The sequence below is a fragment of the Chlorocebus sabaeus genome, chromosome 20, assembly GCF_047675955.1.
Source record: "Chlorocebus sabaeus isolate Y175 chromosome 20, mChlSab1.0.hap1, whole genome shotgun sequence".
NCBI lineage: Eukaryota > Metazoa > Chordata > Mammalia > Primates > Cercopithecidae > Chlorocebus > Chlorocebus sabaeus.
This window is the reverse complement of record NC_132923.1, coordinates 65,845,232-65,868,162: the sequence shown is the minus strand read 5'-3', so window position 1 is coordinate 65,868,162 and position 22,931 is coordinate 65,845,232. Positions and strand designations below refer to the sequence as shown.

General features: G+C 40.3%; 1 protein-coding gene across 3 annotated transcripts in view; it reads right to left on the bottom strand.

Moving 5' to 3' along the window:
• The window catches only part of PTGER3 (prostaglandin E receptor 3), a 199,289-nt gene extending 176,989 nt beyond the window's left edge, over positions 1–22,300 (bottom strand). The window contains exon 1 of one of the 3 annotated variants that reach the window (XM_007978300.3): positions 20,991–22,300. In XM_007978300.3, the coding sequence (XP_007976491.1) occupies positions 20,991–21,887 (897 nt within the window). In that variant the 5' untranslated portion in view covers positions 21,888–22,300. The remainder of the gene's footprint in view (positions 1–20,990) is intronic. The other 2 variants (XM_073007210.1, XM_038001691.2) reach the window with 2 other exon arrangements.
• Positions 22,301–22,931: the final 631 nt, after the last annotated feature.

Below are 22,931 nucleotides of genomic sequence, written 5' to 3'. Positions count from 1 at the left end.
AGGATAACAGCTTCAAACTAGGTGCTAATGGACTATAAGCACATCTTCTTATCACTCATGATTTTAAGTGGAATGTTCTGGTGTTCAGATGACAGCCAGTAGTAACCCTGAGGCTGGTAAGTTGGGGTTATAGAATGAAAGGAGAACCAAGTATTTAAAATAAAATATATTGAATCTATAAGAAGATATTTTATTAACTATTTATCTAATAACATTTATTTAAAAATATAGCCCAAGAAAAAAAAGAAGATATTATGCATATTAACACAGTCTTTAATGAGGATACCATTAAATTTTTAATACTTAGTGTCAAAAGTCCTTTTATTACTGTAAAAGTGTTATATATGATTCTAGCACTCCTTGCTTATAGAAGTTTTACCCAAAAATATAAGACCATATCTTATACTTAACATCTGAAGAATAATAATAACAAAACAGCAACTAATGCTTATATTATACTTACTATAAGAGACTCACCGTGAGGTGAGTGGGTTGCAGGGATGTCTTCAATGCTGCTACTTGGTAGCCCCAAGAGGAGAGAAAGTCACCAGAAATATTTGGTTGCAACTTTTTCCCTTCACAAGAGTCAAGCAGCAAAATTGTGGGTGAAGCCCAGTTAACATGGCTCTCTTTGGAAAGGTTGAGGCATTGAAGGCCAAACTTCCTGTCATGATTAGGAAATCACAGACTGTTCTTAATGTTACAGAAAAAGCAATGCTATTGTGTGACACTTTCAGCTCCTTGAGTTGTGAATCTGGCATTGTGTGATTAATCAGCTCTTGCTTATATTATAATAAATATTTAAAATATCCCTCAGAATCTGAGATAACACATCAGTAACAGTTTAATTTAGCACTTGCCAAATTCCCTGCCAGATTTAGGCTTGTACTCAGTATTGGCATCAGGAACTTCCTAACATTATATTCATTCATTTTCTTTTTCCCAACACAAAACACACCCATGGCTAAATTTACCAGCTTTCTTTACAGCTAACTCTCGTCCTGTTGACTGTAAATAGGGACTGAGTAATACTCACAGTCCCTGACCTATATAAGTGCTATGTAAGTACTACTTGCTGTTTTGCTATTATTTGGATGTTATGTATTACAAACGGAAGCAACACATAGGTGGCAGCTGAAAACCAGCAAGTGCCATGCGATATTTATATTACTCATTGTAAACTTTAGTTTCCAAAACTTATGAAAAAAATGTTTCTTTTCTTTTTCAGGAAATCAGACTTTAAAATCTAACTTAAATAATGGTTAGCACTTAACAATTTTATACCAGGTTTGAAGGAAGCTTGAATAAGACACAATTAGTATTGTATGCGATGCAGGAAAATGGAAAATTACAATGTGTTCATCTTCTATGTTTACCCCCTTATGCTGCTTTTGTCTCATCTATTGATTTATTTGGATTAATACTGTATTATTACTAATATTATATTATTTAGATTAATACTATATTATTATTTACTTTGCTGTTGGACTTTGGTCATGGACATGGCTGTTGGACATGGCTTCAAAAATATGTCACTATTATAGTGTTTCTAAGAATAAATTAGATAGATGATAAAAATGGACCCCCACCTTTTATTATTAATATCCCAATTTTGGATAACTTTTTCTCTATATTCTGTGTTGGTCCAACAGCAAAGTAAATAATAACAAGAAGGAAGCAAATATGAGGAAGAAGCCTGTTCCTACCATGACTCAAATGCTTAACTCCTATGAGAATCACAGGCTCCCAAGCTCCTATAAAAAGATAAACAGATCCCAACTCCATTGACTCCCTCTCTCCTTAACGTGTGAGCCCAGTGAAAGCAATTCTTACTGCACTACTTGCCTTTCTAGGGAAGATCTTAAACAAGTAATAATAAAACAGTTCCTACAACTATCATAGGGAAAATGCTTTTGGTGAATTCACCTAAAATCCTATATTTGATGTAAGTTTCTTTTGTTATTATTATTTTTTAAGAGACCGGGTTTCACTGTCACCCAGGCTGGAGTGCAGTAACACCATCATAATTTACTCACTGTAGCCTCAAACTCCTGGGCTCAAGGGTTCCTCCCTAGTAGCTAGGACTCCAGGCATGTGCCACCAAGCCAGGTTAATTTTTTTCTTTTTAAATTTTTGTAGAGACAGGCATCTCCCTACATTGCTCAGGCTGGTCTTGAACTCCTAGCCTCAAGTGATTCTCCTGCCTTGGCCTCCCAAAGTATTGGAATTAAAAACAAAAGATTTTATGCCACCTCACCAAGCCGAAGTAGATATTTTCAAGAATGGTTTTGCAGGAATTGGCAAATAGATCTATTGAGACTTGGAACTATCCAGTTCCCCATTCCATTTAACCAGAACAGCTCTATTTTCATCTATTTCTTTAAAAAGATGTATTGACATAGTTCCCCTGGTTAAAACAATTGGAAAATCATCAGTCTAATGCAGCACTATCCAAAAGAAATGTAATTCAGGCCACAAATCTGCAGCACATGTATGCTTTTGCATTTTCTAGTAGCCAGATTTATTTTAAAAGTAAAAAGAAACATTTTGAATTTTAATTTATCCGATATATCTGAAATGTTATATCAGCATGTAGTGAATATAAAAATTATTAATGCAATATTTTACATTTTACCTTTTGTATTTAATCTCAAAACTCTGCTGTGTAGTTTACATTTAAAGTATCTCAATTTGTATTAATCACATTTTAAGAGGCAAATAACCATATGAGGCTAGTGGCTACTAAGCTGTATAGATGAAACTTCAGTGTTTTATTCTTTTTGAGGGTTTCCCACCTTTATTCTGTCAATTAAACTGCATAGGTATCATCAGTGCAGCGTCCACTATTGGTCACCTACCCAGCATCCATTCTTCCATCTCCCTTGCTTATTGACATAGTTATTTTCATTGAAACCTACGTGCTTCAGGGCTGACCCCATCCCTAGCTACAGGAATGTGCCGGGGTTAGGGATAATCATGTGACCCCATACTAGCTAATGAGATCCAACAGTTTTCTCATTTTTAAAAGAAAGTCATAGAAAAACACAGTTTCTCTCTCCTGCTAGAAGTTAACCAGGAAGCACGTACTAGCATCTCTACTACCACTTGCAGAGAACAAGCCGTAGGATGAGGCCAATATTGTACTGCGAAAGAGAGATGGGGCAAACCTTGGTCCTAGAGGACGATGCTGAGCTTTGGGATTAACCAACTCTGAAGGCTGCCCTAACTTTGGATTTGTTTTTTTTTTTTTTTCCCAAACCACTATATTACATCATCTCCAATAATGACTGAGGGCAACGTAAATATAGTGAGACTCTTGAGCATCTTTGCAGCATTATGTTTTTTCCTTTGTTTTTTATTTTTTACTATGTTTCCCTATTGTTGCTGAAATTCCTCATGTTTAATTGTTATCCCCGGGGCACCTTTCCAAATATCCCTTTCATTTTTTCCGTCTTTAAACACCAGGCATTAGAGCAACTGTTTTCTTGTGCTCCTTCCCATTGCTTCCAATTAACTTCTCTCTTCCATTATAAAAACAATGTTGTCTCTCTTATAATTATCTACCCTAAAGGTATGTTTAAATCTTCCCTAGAATTTTTATTACTAACAACAAAGTGGAAACAATAAAAGTAAAGAATAAAGAAAAACATGTACTATTATCTTAAATACTAACAAATTTTACTGTATCAATAGTACCCATGATTCAGTAGATTCAAGTTGGATTAACGGCTTTAGAATGAAAAAGATTTGAGTTTGATTCACTCAACACTATTTATCATCTGTGGCCTTAAAGCCAGTTGCGTACTCAGCTAGTGAAAAAGTAAAATAAAATAAAATAAAAAACAGGAATTAATGTCGCTTACATTTCAAGATTTATGTGAAGATTAAAAAACATCTAATATATGTAAAACTCTTAAAGCTAGGATTTATACCTTGATCTTCTTATTCCTAATCTAGTGTCCTTTTCACTTAATTACACTTCCCTTCTTCATTCATTCCACAATCATTTATTGAGTGATTGCTTTGGGATAGGAAGATTTATTGACAAATAAGGCAAGATCTCTGCTTTTAAGCAGTTCATAATTTAAACGAATCAGACAAATAGATATTAACAAGAGGGAGGCCATAAAGCTTAGTGGCTAATTACATAGGCAATAAAATCAGGCAGATCTGGATTTGACCCCAGGAAAGTTACTTAACATCTCAAAACCAGTTTCCTATTCTGAAAACGAAGATGACAGGATCTCCTCAAGTTGTCATCAATAGGACAAAATGAAATTATACCTGTGAAATACAATGCACATAAATTATAAAATAAGCATTTGCCTGTTGAGGCCAATCATCCTCATTGTCATAATTATAACTGCGTATAATTAAGTGTAAGGGTATGCACAGGCACTATGGAGTAAAGAGGAAGGACATTTAAATCAGTTTCTGTGGCCGGGTGTGGTGGCTCACACCCGTAATCCCAGTACTTTGGGAGGCCTGGGTGGGAAGATCACTTGAGGTCAGGAGTTCGAGACCAGCCTGGCCAACATGGTGAAACCCCATCTGTACTAAACATACAAAAATTAGCTGGGTGTGGTGGAACACACCTGTAATCCCAGCTGCTCTGGAGGCTGAAGCAGGAGAATCACCTGAACCTGGGAGATGGAGGTTGCACTGAGCCGAGATCATGCCACTGCACTCCAGCCTGGGTGACAGAGTGAGACTCCATCTCAAATAAATAATAATAATAATAATAATAATAAATAAATAAATAAATAAATAAATAAGTTTCTAGGTTCAGAGGAACTCCTGTCTCCCAAAACAGCAGATGCTTCGTAGGTATTTGAGACAAAGTTCATATTTCTGAGTGTGAAATTGAGTGAATCATTGTAAGAGCTACAAACTATCACTGAAGGTAAGGATGCTGGGGTAGGGATGGAAAAAAATGGTATGGTGGTGAATGTGGCCGAATCCAAGATCTTGAGGACTAAGGAATCTGAAGCCTTTTAATCTGGGTGAGAGGCTACTACAGTAACATGCCTGAATTCCATGTTAGAGAGTCACCGTGGTCACACTGAGGTTCTCTAAGGCTCTTTCTCTTTTCCATAACTACAAGGAAAAAAAGATGAAAGCAGGTTTGCAAGAATCCCAATCGCACTGGATCATACTGGAGGCTTTAGAGCTGTCAAAACAAAGTTTCTAATTTTGACTGTGGTCAAACACTTTCCCACCAAGCAAGAAGAACTCAATATACAGTTTTATTTGTTTTATAAATAGTTTAGTGAAAAGAATAATATATGTGACTTGTACTAGCTGAAAAATGTTTGCCTAGTAAAACTTTATCACTGAATGTGAATGTTGTAAGTCTAAAAGACACACAGAAGTAGATAAAATTGATGCCACACCTTTACAAAAAACACCTCCTAAATTGCAGGTATCATGGTGAATGGAATCATTTAACAAGTTACTGTCAGACAAGTGAAAGCTCCTGTTACCTTCTACAGGGATTTTCAGAATATGTTCCCTAGATACTCAAGCTCCTACAAAGGTCAATCAGTTGATGAATCAATAGATATTCTACAGGAAATCATCACCATCATTATATGACCCAGATCATTTCTGTGATTTTTAATTTTTACTATTCTCAATCCATCTGTTCTTTTTTGTACAATATTTTCAATGAAATGACTTGAAAATATTTTTATAAACTAATAAGAAAGAGAGAAACAATGTGACACATAGCATTACAGCATAAAAAAGCCTAAGATCTACCCATTACTAGGAATATGATTAGGGAAAGTTATCAAATCTTTTCTGTCTTATCATTTGCAACTGAAACATGGGAATGAAAAGTAACAAACTCAAAAATTGTTGTGAAGGTTAAATTAGATAATATATGGAAAGGGTAATTGTCAAATTTGTACCTGCACATAATAGGCATTCAGTAAATAGAAGTCCTTTTATTATTTGTGGCTCTCTTCACTTTGCGCTCCACCAGTCTCACTGCTACCCCAATTTCCCAACAGATACGTGGCAAGAAAACACACACACACGCACACACACACGTGCACACACACACATGTGCACAAAGCTTCAAAAATGTTACTATTATAAAGTTTCTAAGAATAAATTAGATAGATGGTAAAAATGAACCTCCACCTTTTATTATTAATATTCCAGTTTTGGATAACCGTTTCTTTGTATTCTGGGTGGGAGAGATATCCCAGCACATATGTCATAAACCAAGTGCTGGAGGTGCCTGACCCTTCATCCTTTGTTATAGCATGGGGCTAAATAACCCAAGCTAGAGCAGTCAGGCTGGCAATAGAAGTTTGAATTTTACAAGCATAACACAAAGAAGAAGGGGGTTTTTAGACATTGGATTCATCACAGTGGCATGCAGCAAACATTTTTCCAGCAGGACTTTGGCTGTACAGCCTGAAGTTCATCATCAAGAACATCCTGGGTCCTGCCTGTTTTCCAAACCTGACCTGCCAGCTTTCTCTGGACTCTGTGAGCTCCCGAAATCCTTCTACATAGGCCCTTTGCACTTGGAGTCACAGTTGGTTGTCTGCAACCCAGAATCACGTCTAAGGAAGAGGGTAGAATTTTGAAGTCAGAAGACATTCCATGCTTCCTGATATTGATCTGTAGCAAAATTTAATCAGAAATAGATGCTAGAGAAAAGAATTTCAAACTGTTCCCTAATGTCTTCTATGGAGCAAAAGCTAGTATTAAGAAATTTACTTTTGGATCCAGGCAAATCCCTAGTCTATTCTTGGAGAAAATTACTACCATTAAATAAATTCAAAAGTCTGCCACCCAGCATGTTGGCCGTTAGCACAGCTACTGATTTATAAAGAAAAAGCTGGCTGCCAGATTAACATAAAACCCAGACCACAGCTCATCCTTTATGGAAAAATCAAGAAAGAACTTCTTTTTTCTTCTCTAGTCATCTCACTATGGTGTTAATGGAGTATTTGTGAGATTTTCATCTTATAATGATACCTCTCATTATACTCTTACTTCTGGACAATTCTCTGAGCCTGAATCTTTTCTCATAGCTTAGAAAACTCATACTAGTCTTTGAAAATGGAACTTTGTCATCTATGACTGTTTCTTGTATTTATAAAACAAAACAATAGAAAAAAATCAGTGATGTCTAAACAGTGCTTCAAGATGATGTATTCAGTAAAATATTGTATTATTATAAAAGCAAAATTAAAATCTCACATGTAGACCGCAAATATAAACTTCTTAACTTGAAGCTTTGAAAAAAAGAACACAAGGCCTAGCCAAGGAGCTGCAAAGCTATGGCTTAGGCTGGTTCCTTAGGAGCAGAGCCTTGAAGTGGAGATTGTGATACACAGCAAGAAGCTGAAGTTAGCAGCTCAGAAAGAGACAGTCCTGGCTTCAATCTTCTATAAGCCCACCTCCACTCTTCACGCTCCTGCAGTTTACGTGAATCAAGCAACTCCCCCTACCTGTTTATTTTTATGTATTTATTTATTTGCGCAAGCTAGTTTGCATTAGTTTTCAGTCATTTGCAGCCAAACAATCCTGATTTTAAAAGTAGGGAGTATTAACTTGAGAACTGCTCTCCATTTAGGAGAAAAAGAGGCCAACAATAACCAAAGCCCATTTAAAAAGAACAACAACAGAAAGTTTCTTCTGAGACCTGGCCTGGAAATCAGCATACTCCAGATCTTCTGGGGATCACGATTCTTATGACATTCTATTGTTTTATAAGCAAACTTTGCTAACTTCTGTGTCTCTATGTGACTGTTCTGATTCACGTCTCAGAAAAATGGAAATAACATCTATTAGATCAAATTTACCTCCAAATTCTGTCCCTTCCTAGTTTTGTAAGCTTAGAGCAGTCACTTCCTTCTTGGGGAGCCAAATGGAAAGCCATATGTAGATAGCTGGCCACCTCAAAACCAAAGGCTCGGAGAGGAAGAGAGAGGTTCCATGCCTTGTCAGAGTCATAGGACAGGGATTAGAGAAATTTCAAAATGTCTGGTAAACTCTGTCTCCAAAACGCTATGTGAATATGTGCACTTCTCCACTCCAATCCCAGTTGTCACCGCCTCTTACCTGGATGCCTTCAACAGCCTTCCACCTGGTCTCCCTGCTCCCACTCATACCTTTCTGCAATCCAGCTCCACACAGCTGCCAGAAGGATGCTTCTGGTTTTATTCTGGCACACTGCTTCCTTTTCTTCATGGTATTTATCACAATCACCAGACTTCTAGTTTATTTATTGCCTCTCTCCTTCCACTAGAATGCTAATTCCCTAAGAGCATGAAACTAGCCTAATTCACTGCTATATTTCCGACACCTAGAACTGTGGCTGACACATTGTATGGGCTCAATAAACAAATATTGATTGCATGCATGGATAAATGAATACTGAATGGTTCTCAGCTTTGTTTCTTTATTGAAAATTAAAGATGGAAAATGCTGCAGCTTTTTTTTTTTTTTTTGAGTCAATTTCAAGTTTCTCCAGGCAATCATTTTAAAGACAACACATTCCTCGAGGACAAGGGTCACGTCATTGTGGCACTACCTCACACGCAATCAGTATTCAGTAAGTGTCTCCTAAATAAATTATAAATCCTGGCTCCTCCCTCTGCCATGGTCAAGGTAATTTTTTGTTATTTTTCTGCCTATAAGCTTAGTAGATCTCCTCATTACCTAATAATATAATGCTGCATTAGTAATACTATTCTATATAACTAGCATTAGGTATAGTATTTTTATATTTAAAAATTTTTAAAAACTTTAAAAATGAAAGATGTCTTTAAGTAAATTTAGTATTGTTCTGATGTGTCTGTATCTGGATTCATCTGGCCAGCATTTTGATAGGATTTCTTTGTAATTTGGTTGAGGTAATATTAGTTTTATCTTATTTTATTTTGAGTGAGAAGAATGTTATTTTAAAACTCATTTATGTGAGTTACCATATTAATAACTACAAAACAATGATTTACACTAGCAGGGAAGACATTGTAGAAACCCAGAATTATTTTTTAGGAATACGGTCATAATTCTGAAGTGGAATATGGGAATCTTTTCTTAAAAATTCCCAACATGTGTATGCTTTCTTGCTCCTAAGCCCAACTGTTAAGTTTTTTAAACCTAATATTTTAATCTAACATTTGTATCGCTAAATTTTCTTTTAAAGTGTTCCTTTTGTCATTTATTGATTTTCCTGGATTTGACATAACAGGTATTTTATAAGATGACATATATGCTATTTTCTGTTCACATAAATTGAAGTAGCTAAGTCCCTTTATGTCTGCCATATTTACTAACGTACCTGGCACAAAATGCACCAGAATCTAGAGCAGTCCTTTTATGTACATGAACATGAGTTTACATTGCTAATATAATTGTTGATCCACTTAAAACTTGTGCAATAAAGTATGTATGCAGTTACTGAGTTGTCAGCAAAAAATTTAACCTCTTTGTGATAAAACATAATAATAAAATAAAAATGAATTTAGTATTGTTCTAACTAATCCAAGAGCTAGTATTAGCACCAAAGGGTGAAATCAAAAGCGAGGACAGATTCTGACTCACTCAATATAAGGGAAATGAATTTTTCTAATAGAAAGAACAGTTCAAGTTGAATTGGGGTATTCTAAGGCATCATGGCATGGAGGAAACATGGACAAATGAATTCTAAATGGTTCTCAGCTTTGTTTCTTTATTGAAAATTTATTGGCCTTTCAGTCCCAGCCTGTCCACTTAATAGCTCTGCTACCTTGACCAAATCACTCAATTCCTCTCAGTTTTAGTTTTTGTCATTATCAATAACTTTGGCGACAAAAATGCCTATCTCATAGGGTTATTGCGAGAAATTTTTTAAAAACTATGTGTGAGAAAGAGCCTGGCACAATCTTGGCTCTAAGAAAATTCCTAGAGCTCTTGAAAAGTAAAAAATTTCCTATTATTAAGGGTGTTCAACAAAGCAAAAACAAAGCTGAAACAATTTCACTAAGAATATTCTAGAAAGATATCAAATATTAGATGAGTTGTTTACCTAAATGGGCTTTGTGAATTCAGGTTTTATAATTCACACTCTCTTATTTTACAAATATAGAGCAGTATAGAAAATCAATACAACTTGCCCAAAATGAAATATGAATTCTCATTCCTAATCTTAAGCAACCTACTTAGGTGTTTCTCCCTTTCCCTTCGGTCTCTATTTGACTGTATCTATAGTTCTTGACATTCTCAAAGGTACTTCTACAAAAACAGATCTGCTTACCATTCCCAGCACATCCTGTTCAGTGTTTTCTGTGGTGCACCTGCACAGACTCACTGCTGCTTCCCCTCTCTCACCAATTCTAGGCCAAGCTACTTCCCACTCTTCTTTTAAAGCAATATTTAAGGAAGAAAGTTTTTCTTTATATTAATGTCTCTACATCTCCGTCTGTCCTCAGTACTCAAGGGCTCTGATGCTCTACCCATCTAATCCATTAGGCAACCTTAAGTGGTCTCCTTAAAACATAAAGCAGACCAAATCATTCGCCTACAGCTTTCAGTTGTTTCTCATTGTACTTGTGGTAGAAATCTAAACTCCCAAACAAAAATGTCAAGGTTTTGAATTATCTGACCCTGCCTCCCTCCCTAACTGGCCTTGCAGGCAATCTCTTTTCTACTCACTCTAATCCATCCATCTGGCCTTCTTTCAGTTCCTCCAATGCTTCCAGTATATTCCTACACTGACGCCTTCACATGCTGCTCTTTCTTCCTTGAAGTCTTATCTTGTAAGACTCATCATCAGTGACCTTTTTCTCAGAGATGCCCTCCCTAACCCCAATACACCAATAGGAGATCTTTGACACTCTCCCAAATCATCTTTCTCTTGCCTCCATAAAGTGCTCATTTTTGATGTATAAAAAGTATGCCAGCATCCATCTGCACTTCTCTGGTCAAGTGGGCAGAGCAAATGACATTGGAGCAGAAGTTTCAGAAGAATTACTTATTTTGGTAAATTTAGAATCATTAGCTTCACATAGTGGAAATTGTGTGGTATGACAAAGGAAAACCCACACAACACTCTGTGGTATAGACTCTGCCGGTCACTTGGGAAGAGGTAGACAGTGCTTCAGGGGCCCAGGGCCTTCTGTGAAAGAGGAGACTAAGAAACTGAACCTCTTCTCTCAAGATTTGAAGCTAAGAAACTTGGAGCAGAGTGGATTTGGCCACATTAACTACAGGCAAAAGACATAAAAGCCTTCAAAGCAAACTTATTGAATGGGAAAAACTGGGTGTTGTGGTGCACACCTAATACTACAACTACTCAGAGGCTGAGGCTGGAGGATCACTTGAGCCAAGTAGTTCAAGGCTGCATTGAGCTATGATCACACCACTGTACTACAGCCTGGGCAACATAGCAAGACCCTCTCTCAAAATAAAATAAATTAATTAAAAATTAAAAATAAAAGAAAGGGAAAGACACATTTGTCAGGAGATAATCTGAGTATCAGCCAGAGCCTAATGACCCAAGAGGTAAGGCTGATTCTAGAGCAGCATGTGGTCTGAGGTCAGCAGCCCTTTGAGTCCATGTACTCGCTCTAGCAGTGTTTGTGCTCTGGAGAACTGCAGCTGAGCATTACGGCTGGAGTCATAGGTGTGAATTAATGTGCTCCCTAATTATGGAGTCCAAGCACAGACCCAGTACATTTGGGGCCAAGCATGTTCCATTAGGGCCATCACGCTGGAGTGGACCAGCATTGTCCTGCCCACATGAGGCCAATCTCATGTGTGGTAGTAAGGGCAACCACAGTAAGACCCATCAGACTAGTTAAATTTGCTTATTGGAATGACTGATTATCTACTGCCTGTCTACCTTAATAGACTGAAAGCTATATGAAGGAAGACAGCATTCCATTTGGTTTACCCTCGAGGCTACCACGTAGAGCTGCACAGATTGCCTACTGCTCAACTCCAAAGATTGTCATTATCTTACAATATAATGTGAATAGCACTCTCTTGAGCAACGTAACTATTTAACCTGTATAGCTAAATGAATCAGTGCTGGCCACCGCCATATTGCCAGAGTGATAAGAGTGGCAGGCACATAACAAGCTCTCAATAAATATTTATAGACTCATTGGATAAAAGAATGTGTGATCTATTTTGTCCATTTGCATACATTTCTCTGCTTCTTCCTAATAAGTCTTTAGGTATTTCCCCCCAAATATCTGAAATAGTATGTCCAATAGGGACCATTTAATCTACTTAGAGCTACAGGAAGTGAGAACTGAAAGGAAGATTGGAGTCGTTAATCGTTTTCTCTTACCGATTAGAAAAGGGAAGTCCGGCAAGATAAAGTGACTTAGATCACATGGCAAGGCCATGACCACATCCGGGTCTCTTGCCATCTAGTGCCTTGTTCTCTCTGTGGCACTCACTTGCTTCTTTAATAACTTTCTTCTGTTCTTATGAAGCAGAGAGGAGTCCTCACAAGTCAGGGGTCACTTAATCACTGATGCTACTCTGTGGCTGAGGAGCTGGCTGTCGAGGCATTCTTCTATTTGGGGAAATATGCAAGTGTGTGATCTGCCAGAAGTTCTGACCCAAATAAGGTCGTTGATAGCAGGACATTTCCAGTGAAATTTCATACATCAAACAGTAATCAGTGCTCCACTTCACTGTCTTGTGAATGTCTTAGAATGAATCTAATCTTTTACAATCATTCTTTCATCTTTTTCAACATTAATCACATACTTCTTTTTTTCCAAATTTTTATGAATCACAACATCAGCATATTCTCAACCATAGAAAATGACATTTATAATGTATTCAGAAAGAGAGACAAAAAGATATACAAATCAAATTTACTTTCAGGATATAACAAAACTTAGTGGAAAGTATATGTTTTAAATTACACTTAATATTTGGGGACCAATTATTGCTTGAAATAAATAGGCTTCCAGTTCCAACATGGCCTTTTGTTTTTGTATTACCAAGAGTTTTTACACAGTAACGGTATTTGGTGGAGAATTTATCTTTTATTTATAATGCACAACTTTTGCCTAAATTAGTAGGTGTTTTCTTTTTTCTAATATAAAGTGGGAATACTCAAGCCTCTTTCATTTCTGCTACCATTTTTCATTTTAGATTGATGATCCTTCAAATATCTATCATAAAATCAGTTCACTAAAATAATATTTGGATTTTAAGCACCCACATGAGTCACTGAAATGTCCTCCTTAAAAATGTCGTCCCAGAGAATATCTTGGAAGGCCGCTGGATAGGAAAATAACATATTGTGCTATTTGCAGGCTGCAAATAATATTAATGTGTTGTCAGGACCTGGTCAAACTGTGTGAAGCAGTTTACCACTCTATGATTCACACCCTTTGGTCTGATTTAAGGCTTGTGTAAATTCAATTCGGGGCTGTCAGTCAGCAGCAGAGGTTCTGTTCAGCCCCAACATTTCTAACTGCCTGTGAAAAGATGAAGACAACTGAGGGAGAGACTCTCTCAAGAAATTTGCAGAATGACTTAATCCTAGACAACAGTTAGATGCACAATTAGTTCAACTCAAGATTCCGTAGAACAGGTTTGTGCACATATAGGATAACAGGAAGAAGACCCTGACTGGAAAGAGCTCACACGGGAGGCTGTGGGTGCTAGCAAGACCCACATTTAACTCCAACACAGAGGAATGACTGTTCAGGTGGGGAGGGGAACTGCTCACTGCAGATGAGTCCTCCCTTTCTCAGGGCCACAGAGCAGAAAAGAGCATTCCAGACCTGTGACAGAAGTCTTCAGGACACAAGGTACTAACTCCTCCCTCGGGTGTAAGGGAAAGGGGAAATGGGATCAGTGTGTTTTGGAGTTAGAGAGCTAACTAGAAGCTCTAAAAGGGAATAGATTACAGGGCTGAGAGAATGCAGAGGAGAGGTGGTGGCAGGGGAAGGGAAGGAGGGATGAATTACAATACCTCATAAAAATTTAGGCACCCTGTAATCCCAGCACTTTGGGAGGCTGAGGCGGGCAGATCACGAGGTCAGGAGATCAAGACCATCCTGGCTGACACGGTGAAACCCTGTCTCTACTAAAAATACAAAAAAAGTAGCCAGGCATGGTGGCGGGCGCCTGTAGTCCCAGTTACTCAGGAGGCTGAGGCAGGAGAATGGAATGAACCCGGGAGGCAGAGCTTGCAGTGAGCCGAGATCGCATCACTGCACTCCAGCCTGGGGGACAGAGTGAGACTCTGTCTCAAAAACAAACAAACAAAAAAAGTTAGGCACACTTCGTTTACCATTTTTCTTTCTTTCTGTTTTTGAAAGTTGCATTCTCTACCACATTTTTTTCCCAGTAAACTCTAACTAATCAAGCTGTGAAACACTACTTGCCTCTTTTCTCCAGTTTTCTAGGAGAAAGGTCTATCTCAACACAACAGTCAATATTACTATCCAGTAAAACATCACAGTGGTATTCCTCATATGGAAGGAATATTCCCAGCTTGCTAAAAGGACTCAGTAATAAAGTATTTTCATAGTAGTGTATACTACCCCATTATTTTCACATATGTTAATCTTGTTGGTTTTCATTCTAATACTGTGAAATGAGCTGGGTAGGCATTTTTATTTCAAGAGAAAGAGAGAGAGAGAGAAGGAAGGAAGGAAGGAAGGAAGGAAGGAAGGAAGGAAGGAAGGAAGGAAGGAAGGAAGGAAGGGAAGGAAGGAAGGAAGGAAGGAAGGAAGGAAGGAAGGAAGGAAGGAAGGAAGGAAGGAAGGAAAAGAGAGAGAGAGGGGAGGGGAGGGGAGGGGAGGGGAAGAAAGGGAGGAAGGAAGGAAGGAAGGAAGGGAAAAAGAGAGAGAGAGAAAGAGAAAGAGGAAGGGAGGGGAGGGGAGGGGCGGGGACGGTTCATGAAAGTATCAAGTGAATTGTCTAAGGCCAAAAACTAATTGCTTATCTACATGGGGCCAGACCCTGTCTTCTGATTTGGTTGCTGAAGGATTCAGTCAAGGCCCGTGCAGTGCCTGTAATGCCACAGCACTTTGGGAGGCAGAGGCGGGCGGATCATAGGAGGACAGGAGTTTGAGACCAAACTGCCCAACATGGTGAAATCCTGTCTCTAGTAAAAAAATACAAAAATTAGCTGGGCAAGTGGTGGCACACACCTGTAATCCCGGCTACTCAGGAGGCTGAGGCACGAGAATCACTTGAACCCAGGAGACAGAAGTTGCAGTGAGCCCAAGATCGTGCCAGTGCACTCCAGCCTGGGCAACAGCGAGACTCTGTCTCAAAAGAAAAAAAAATGTATTCAGTCAATAAGCACATACTGGGCAGACTTTATGTGGCAAGTAATTATGATAGATTCTAGGGAAAAAATAATGTGCAAGACAGACACGATACTTGATCTTGGCAGAACTAAAAGAACAGAAAGATAATAAACCAATATCTCCAATGAAGTGTGACTCAGACTGTGACAGGGAAATGCGGGGTATCATGAGATCAAAAGGTCAGGGCACCCAACCACGGCCTAGAGAGGATGAAGGAAGGCTTCGCTAGAAAATGGCTTCTAACTTGAGATCTTAGCCAATCCAAGAGAGGTGGGTGCTTGGCAGATATTGCTGAATGGTTGAGGGGTAAAGTGGCAATGAAAAATGGAGAAAGATGTGTTCTGTGTAAAGAGAGCATGGTGCAGGAATTCACAGAGAAATTCCACGTTGTATGTATCTCAGTCATATGCCGTCCAACTGTCATTTCTGTATAAGAATCAATTACAGATGTTCCTCAACTTACAACAGGGTTACATCTGGGTAAACTCATTGTCAGTTGAAAATGTTGTAAGTTGAATATATTGTAAGGTCAAAGATGCATTTAATATGTTTAATACACCTAACCTACTGAGCATCATAGCTTAGCCTTGCCTACCTTAAACATGCTCAGAACACTTACATTAGCCTACAAGTGGGCAAAATCATCTGGCAACACAGTCCACTGCAGAGTATTGGTTGCTTACCTTGTGTTTGCGTGGCTGACTGGGAGCTGTGCATTCATCACCAAAAAGTATCATATTGCGTATCACTAGCCCGATAAAAAATCGACATTCCAAATTCCAAGTATAGTTTCTACTGAATGTGCATTCCTTTCACACCATCATGAGGTTGAAAAATCGTAGGTCAGAGACTGTACTATGTTTACAGTAAAATGTTGCCATAAACTTAGGGGACAAGATATAAGAGCAACCCCCCTCCAAAATTAGGCTCCTTCATTGGTTACCATCTTTATGAAAGTTGGAATTTTCTAAGGAAAAGGAGGACTTGAGAGATTGTCTATGGATTCTCAAGAAGCACAGCTGGCAGGAGTTGAAATACAAACTTCCTTCCTATCTTTTTGTAAAGCAATTGGAAAAAATGGGAGAGTAAGGATTTGACATGTTACAGTTGTAGGTCTTAGCATTGAGAGGCATGAATGAGATAAATGTGGAACACTGGTAGGTTGCAAAAGTGTTACACAGATGTAAAGAGTTTTAGGGGGGACTTCCCCGCATTTCTTTACTGCAATGCAAGGGTAGAACTAAAAACTGAAACTTAGCACCCAGTATCCCTCACCTACCACCCCTCTGCACCCTCAGATGAATCATAGTCTGTTACAGATGCCTGTAACATATTCCTGAGCGTTAGTCCCAGAAAACTAAACCTGCGGAAACTTTTATATTTTAATTGCTGACCTTCACAGCTTGTTCAAAAGAGAAGGGTCAGTGACTCAAAATTATATTACAACTTCAGACCATGTGAATTTCTTCAAAGGTGATGGCTTAAGAAGTGTTTAATTCTTGGCTCTTTCTGATAAACTCAAAAGAGTGAAGTCCTCATCTTGTCATTCAGGGACTAACCATCTAAATTTGTTTTCTTGAACATTTTAAAAACGTAATTCCCATTGATCTAGTGTGCACCCTTTGTTCTCATTGGGCTGGGTTTGCGGACACACTTGGTCTCAGTCATAAAGTCATGAAGTCAGGTTATGCCAATTCACCTCTTCCTGGAAATCTCCTCTGGCAAATTCAGACTGACTTTTTTCTGAGAGCCAAAGGCATTAATTACATCCTGTCTTGGATTAGGGTTCTTTAAATATTTCACTCATAAATGTGTAAATTCTGCTTTTCTGAACAGATTATAATATAATCAGTTCTACAATCATAGAATATTTTGTTGACCTTCACACCTTTTTCAAAAGAGAAAAACTGTAGAATATTTTTCCTATAATGTGGATTCATAGGTTTAATCACTTTCTCTGAAACAACATCCTGAATATGGCAGAAAGTTAGTGGCAGAAGAGATTAGCAATTGAATAATACTTTTATATGCTATAAAACAACATTATTTCTGAAAATAATTCATCATACATATCTACCACATGTGGTATATTAAAGGCAAATTTCACGTGTCAAAATATATCAGTGATTCTTAACTAAAACAAAAAAAATCACAAATACATTGTGAAACATCTTCTTGAACTGAAAATCTCTGTTTGTATTTGTGGATACTGAGCAGGGAATTCACTGGTTCAAGATTAAAGGCAAAAGTTTCTAAGGCTGCTTTTATCCAGTTCCAAGATTGATGATGAGAAACTGTTGCTCATACCTCACTTTTCACAATGTTCATAGCTGGCTTTATATTTACTGTTTTTGAGATAGCTTACAGTATTAGCCACATTATACCTGTTTGGGAGTGCCAAGTTATAAAAGTACAAAATGTACTCACAGCTTCCTTTGAACAAAATCCTAAGGTTATTCCCATTTCTGGAAATTTAGCTATCATGTCAAACAACTGAGCTATGGTGAGCATCATTCATAAAATATAAAACAATAATGATAAAAGTCAAATAGATTGCATTGCTGAATCAACTGGCTGATTGCAACAGAATGACAATGTGATGTCTTCAATAACCAGTAACTAAAAACTGTAGATCATCTATCATAGTGACATCGTTTTCCACTGCACTCTCTTAATTTCACATTTTATATTGTATTTTGCAAAGTTTCTGAGAAAAAGAAAAAGGAAACAAAGCTTTTATTTAAGGATACATAAGCCTCTATTTAAGTATTTATGTAGCGGGAACTTGTAGCAGTTGGGACATTTTCTTATTATGGTATTTCTGTCCTACCAAGTTTTCCTGCAGTAACAACTGAATATTTGTTACAGTCATGATCGTCTTCCAGGATATACTCGGGGTCCTTTCAAGTAAGAAGTTTGGACAATTAGAACAGTATCCTATACCCAACTTAACATATGCTAACAGGAAATCTATATTATACCCATAGTTAGAAAAAAACAGTGTTAATCTCATTTTAACACTAATATGCTGAAAATCCAATTCACTAAAATCTAGTGTTTTCGTTCTTACAATTCTCTATTAAGAAAGCAGCTTTGTCAGTTTCTTTTCTTTGAAATAATTCCAACTTTGTACAGTAAATCTTTTTGAAGATATTTGGAGTTTTTTTTTTTTTTTTTTTTTTTTTTTGAGATGGAGTCTTGCTCTGTCACCCGGGCTAGAATGCAGTGGCTCAATCTCGGCTCACGGCAACCTCTGCCTCCCCAGCCTAAGTAATTCTCCTGCCTCAGCCTCCTTAGTAACTGGGATTACAGGCACATGCCACTATGCCCCGCTAATTTTTGCATTTTTAGTAGAGGCGGGGTTTGGCCATGTTGGCCAGGATGGTCTCGAACTGCTGACCTCAAATGATCCACCCACCTCGGCCTCCCAAAGTGCTGGGATTACAGGCATGAGCCACCGCGCCCAGTTGATGGAACGATTTTCTTTTAAAAGTTCCAATTTCTCCTAGGCTGGGCACAGTGGCTCATGCCTGTAATCCCAGCACTTTGGGTGGCTGAGGCGGGCAGATCACCTCAGGTCAGGAGTTCGAGACCAGCCTGGCCAACATGGTGAAACCCCATCTCTACTAAAAATACAAAAATTAGCCGGGTGTGGTGGCGGGCACCTGTAATCCCAGTGACTCCAGAGGCTAAGGCAGGAGAATCACTTGCACCTGGGAGGTGGAGGCTGCAGAGAGCTGAGATGTCACCACTGCACTCCAGTCTGGGTGACAGAGCAAGACTCTGTGTCAAAAAAAAAAAAAAAAAAAATCTCCTTTTTGATATGATCACATGTTGAATTTATTTTGTTTAATGTTTGTATAATTGAATTAATAAAGTGTGCAGTAAAATGCTATAAATCCATTAGTATTATCCGAATGAAAATAAATTGAAATTAAGTAAGACTAGTTTCAAATACAGTCTTTCTTGAAAGAGTGAGTTTGGCCATCCTAAATTACAGTTTTCAAGATTGATCTACTTTCTTTCTGAGGCCACCATATTCATGGTACTAGAATTAAAGTGTCTACATCAAAAACACACTACATGGTTTCTCTTTGACTTAAAAACAAAATACACAAACAATAAATTATAAGTCTGATTAACTGTGTGGGTATTTTGTTCAATTGATTTAACTGCATTTTTTCCCCTAGGATATAAATCATGTGATACAGCAAACTCAACGATGTGGGGCTCAAATGACACTTGTGAAAAATTCAGATACCCTTTTGTCTTTAAAGTTATATTAATTACCACACTTTAGTAAAGTGTTTACTATTTAGAACTCTTTCTTCCTTCCTAGTTGGCCTCCTGTACACCCCATTCCTGAGTCATAAAAGTAAATACTCTATATCTAAAACTGGTGCTGGTTTTGAAAAGCCGTAGTGATGACATCAGCCTGAGTTCCAACTCCTGGAATAAAGAACTGTGACCATACAGCGACTTGTAGGCAGTTAGGACTCAACATAACTCTACTTGTCCCCTCATGTCACTGATTTGGAGCCAAGGTTTATGCTCCAATCTACCAAACCAGGTGAAAGAAATTACATTTCTATTTTCAAATGCAAGGGATTTAAAAGTATATATGGCACACAAGAAAGTCAACGTACTTCATGCCTAATGCCACTGAACCGTACACACAATAATGGTTAAAATACTGAATTGTATATTTTACCACAATTAGAAAAAAAAAAAAAAAAAAACAACTGTGTTCACGTGTTTCAAAGGTTTTTCACAATTGTGTAATAAATATACTTGCTTATACCTTTTTGACAGTGAGCAAATGGTTCTTTCTGCAACATCTATTAGCCCAGATTCCCCAGGGCCTAAGTAAGCATCCATTCTTCAAGAATAAGTAAACAGCTGTTACACACACGGACATTTCTAGCTAAAAGTAACACAGACAAAAAACCTCAAAAATATCATGTAAGGTCAAGTGTTGGACAAAGAGCCTTTGCAAACATCCGTTGCTCCTTTGCATTGCTCTGGTGTGAGGAGCTAGGACATGGAGAAACCTCTACCTCCTCTCTCAGGATTAGCAAAACCTGCTTGATTGCTACAAGGGTAAGTAAATGCTGGCCTGCTGGGTTTCCGGATCCCATTGGCTATCCTTCAGGCACTTCCTAGAGAGCCAAGCACCACGCGGAAGGGTTGAGGAGGAAACTCGCATCTTTCGTTCTCCTACATCATCAAAAATGAACCTTGAAGGCTGCCCATACGTCTCAGGAGGGCTGTGACTGTCTGGGGTTGCAGACTGAAAATCTCATTAACGTGAGAGAGGTATTTGAAATAAAGAAAACCCCCACAGTATCAGCCTGCAGTTATCATAGCCATTCTGCTCTTAATGCACCCAGGACTAACCTCTATCTCTGCATATGTGTCATTTCAGTGACACATCCTGTCTCCTCCCCGACTAGAATGTGAGCAGCCCTGTGATCTCTATGTGCTCATAACCAGCGCGTATTGTGAACCCTGGCTCTTCGAAGGCGCTCAGCTAAGTGAGGAGCTCAACTCTAGGAGGAGAGGCCACTCCAGCGCTCCGCGGTTGCAAACACACCCCTGCAGGTGCTGCCACTTAGCACTTAGAAAAGTCTTAGGTTCCCGCTTACTCGCACACGCATCCTGACTTTCCCCAACCCTGAAACTACCTACCAGTAGTGGAGACCAGCAGACTGACAGCACGCACATGATCCCCATGAGCTGAATGGCCGTCTCGGTTGTTATGCGGCCCCACTGGGCACTGGACTGAGATGCCGTGGCCTTGGCCCGGCAGCGGGACACCAGGGCCTTAATGGTGGCCAGGTTGCAGGCAAAGGTAACTGTCAGCGCCAAGAGCCCCAGGAAGGCAAAGGCAGAGGCGAAGAAAAGGTTGCCCCAGTTATGCGAAGAGCTAGTCCCGTTGCCCCCTTGCCCGGTGCTGATGAAGCACCACGTCCCGGGCCACTGGACGGTGTACTGGCCCACGCCCAGCACCGGCAGCAGGGCGAAGGCGAGCACGGCCAGCCACACGCCGAGCAGCACAGCGCGGGTGGCACGCGTCTTCATGTGGCTCGCGTACCAGTGCGGCGCCCTAATGGCCAGCGCCCGCTCGACGGCCATGGCGCTGGCGATGAACAGCGAGGAGAGCCCGAAAACAGTCATGGTCAGTCCGAAGAAGGTGCAGAGCCGCCCCGACGGGTCGAGCTGCTCCCAACGCTGCTTGGACAGGTACACGACGATGACCACCGGGGTGGTGAGAAGCTGCCCGACCAGGTCCGTGAGCGCCAGCCAGCCGATGCACAGCAGGAAGGACTTCTTGCGCTTGCTCTCCCGGCGCCGGTAGCTGCGCGACACTAGCAGCATGGCCAGTGCGTTGCCCACGAAACCGGTGAGCAGCATGGTGATCGGGAAGGCTACCGACACCGATCCGCAATCCTCGCCGGATCCTGGAGGGCGCGTGAGGTTGCCCCGCGCCTCGGCGGAACGCTCGGGCGCCCACATGCCTGTGTAGGAGTGATTGAGGCGGGTGCAGAAGGGGGCACCCCCTCCGTAGCCCCGGGTCTCCTTCATGTTGGCTTCGAGGTGAGGAGGGGATAGCGTCCAGAGAGCCGCAGCGGGAGGGGGCAGACGCGGCGCGGGCGGCGGCGGAGGTCGGCGGCTACCGCGGCTGTGGCTGGGCTGCCTTCCATGGTGCGGGGCGCAGCCGCCGCCCTATGCCGCTACTGGGACCGCGGCCGCGGCGGCGCCAGGGCTCACTGGCCCCGGAGGCAGCCGCGCCTTCCTCTCCGGGAAACCTCTGGCTCCGAGGCGCGCCGAGGTGCCGAGTCCCCTCTATAAGGCCAAGGGGGCGGGGCGCCCGTGGGTGTGGACAGAACCGAGGTGGGAGGAGGGTGCAAAGCAACTGAGCGCCTCTCTTGGCTGTTGCCTATCCTGATCGCCTGAGTTGGGAAACCCCAAACCGGCTCCTCTGAAACGCCCTGCTCCGGGCCGAACCCAGAGCCCACTGGGCGCCTCCTCCAGTTCTCCGCCAGAGTGTCAGTAGGCGGCAAGCAGCTAATAAGTCGCACCGGGCTTGCGGACCCCAGTCAAGCTGCCGAGGCGCACCTGAGCGCTCGCTCGCCTGCTTCTTCAACCACAAACGCTCCTGCAGGGACGGGATCCTTCTCCTGAAGTCCTTTAGTAACTCCGGTAAAGTGAAAATCGGCTGTCTTTGAGCAATCCCCACAAGCCTTTGCATAGCTGATCGTTAACTTTTTTCCTTTCTGCTTTGGGACTCTAGAGTGATTATAAAAAGGCCAAGGTGTCCTGTCCCCTGGGGTGCCACTGAAAACTATAAAATTACTAGACAGTGCCTGCAGACTTAAGGGAGTAGACACAGGAAAACAAATACATCGGATGGTTGAATTCCAAGACCAATAAATCCCAACTACTACCCCTCGCCTAATCCTGCCCGCTCCCCTCCCCACCACCCAACAAATAAGTCAGCTATGGCAAAAATGGCTACAGGAAGGTGGCATCAATTTGCATATCTGAGGTAGTGAAATCAGCTGCTACCAGCCTACGGGAGGGAGTGAGGGGGAGCAGAAGAGAAAGGTATTCCTTACATAGCTCCCA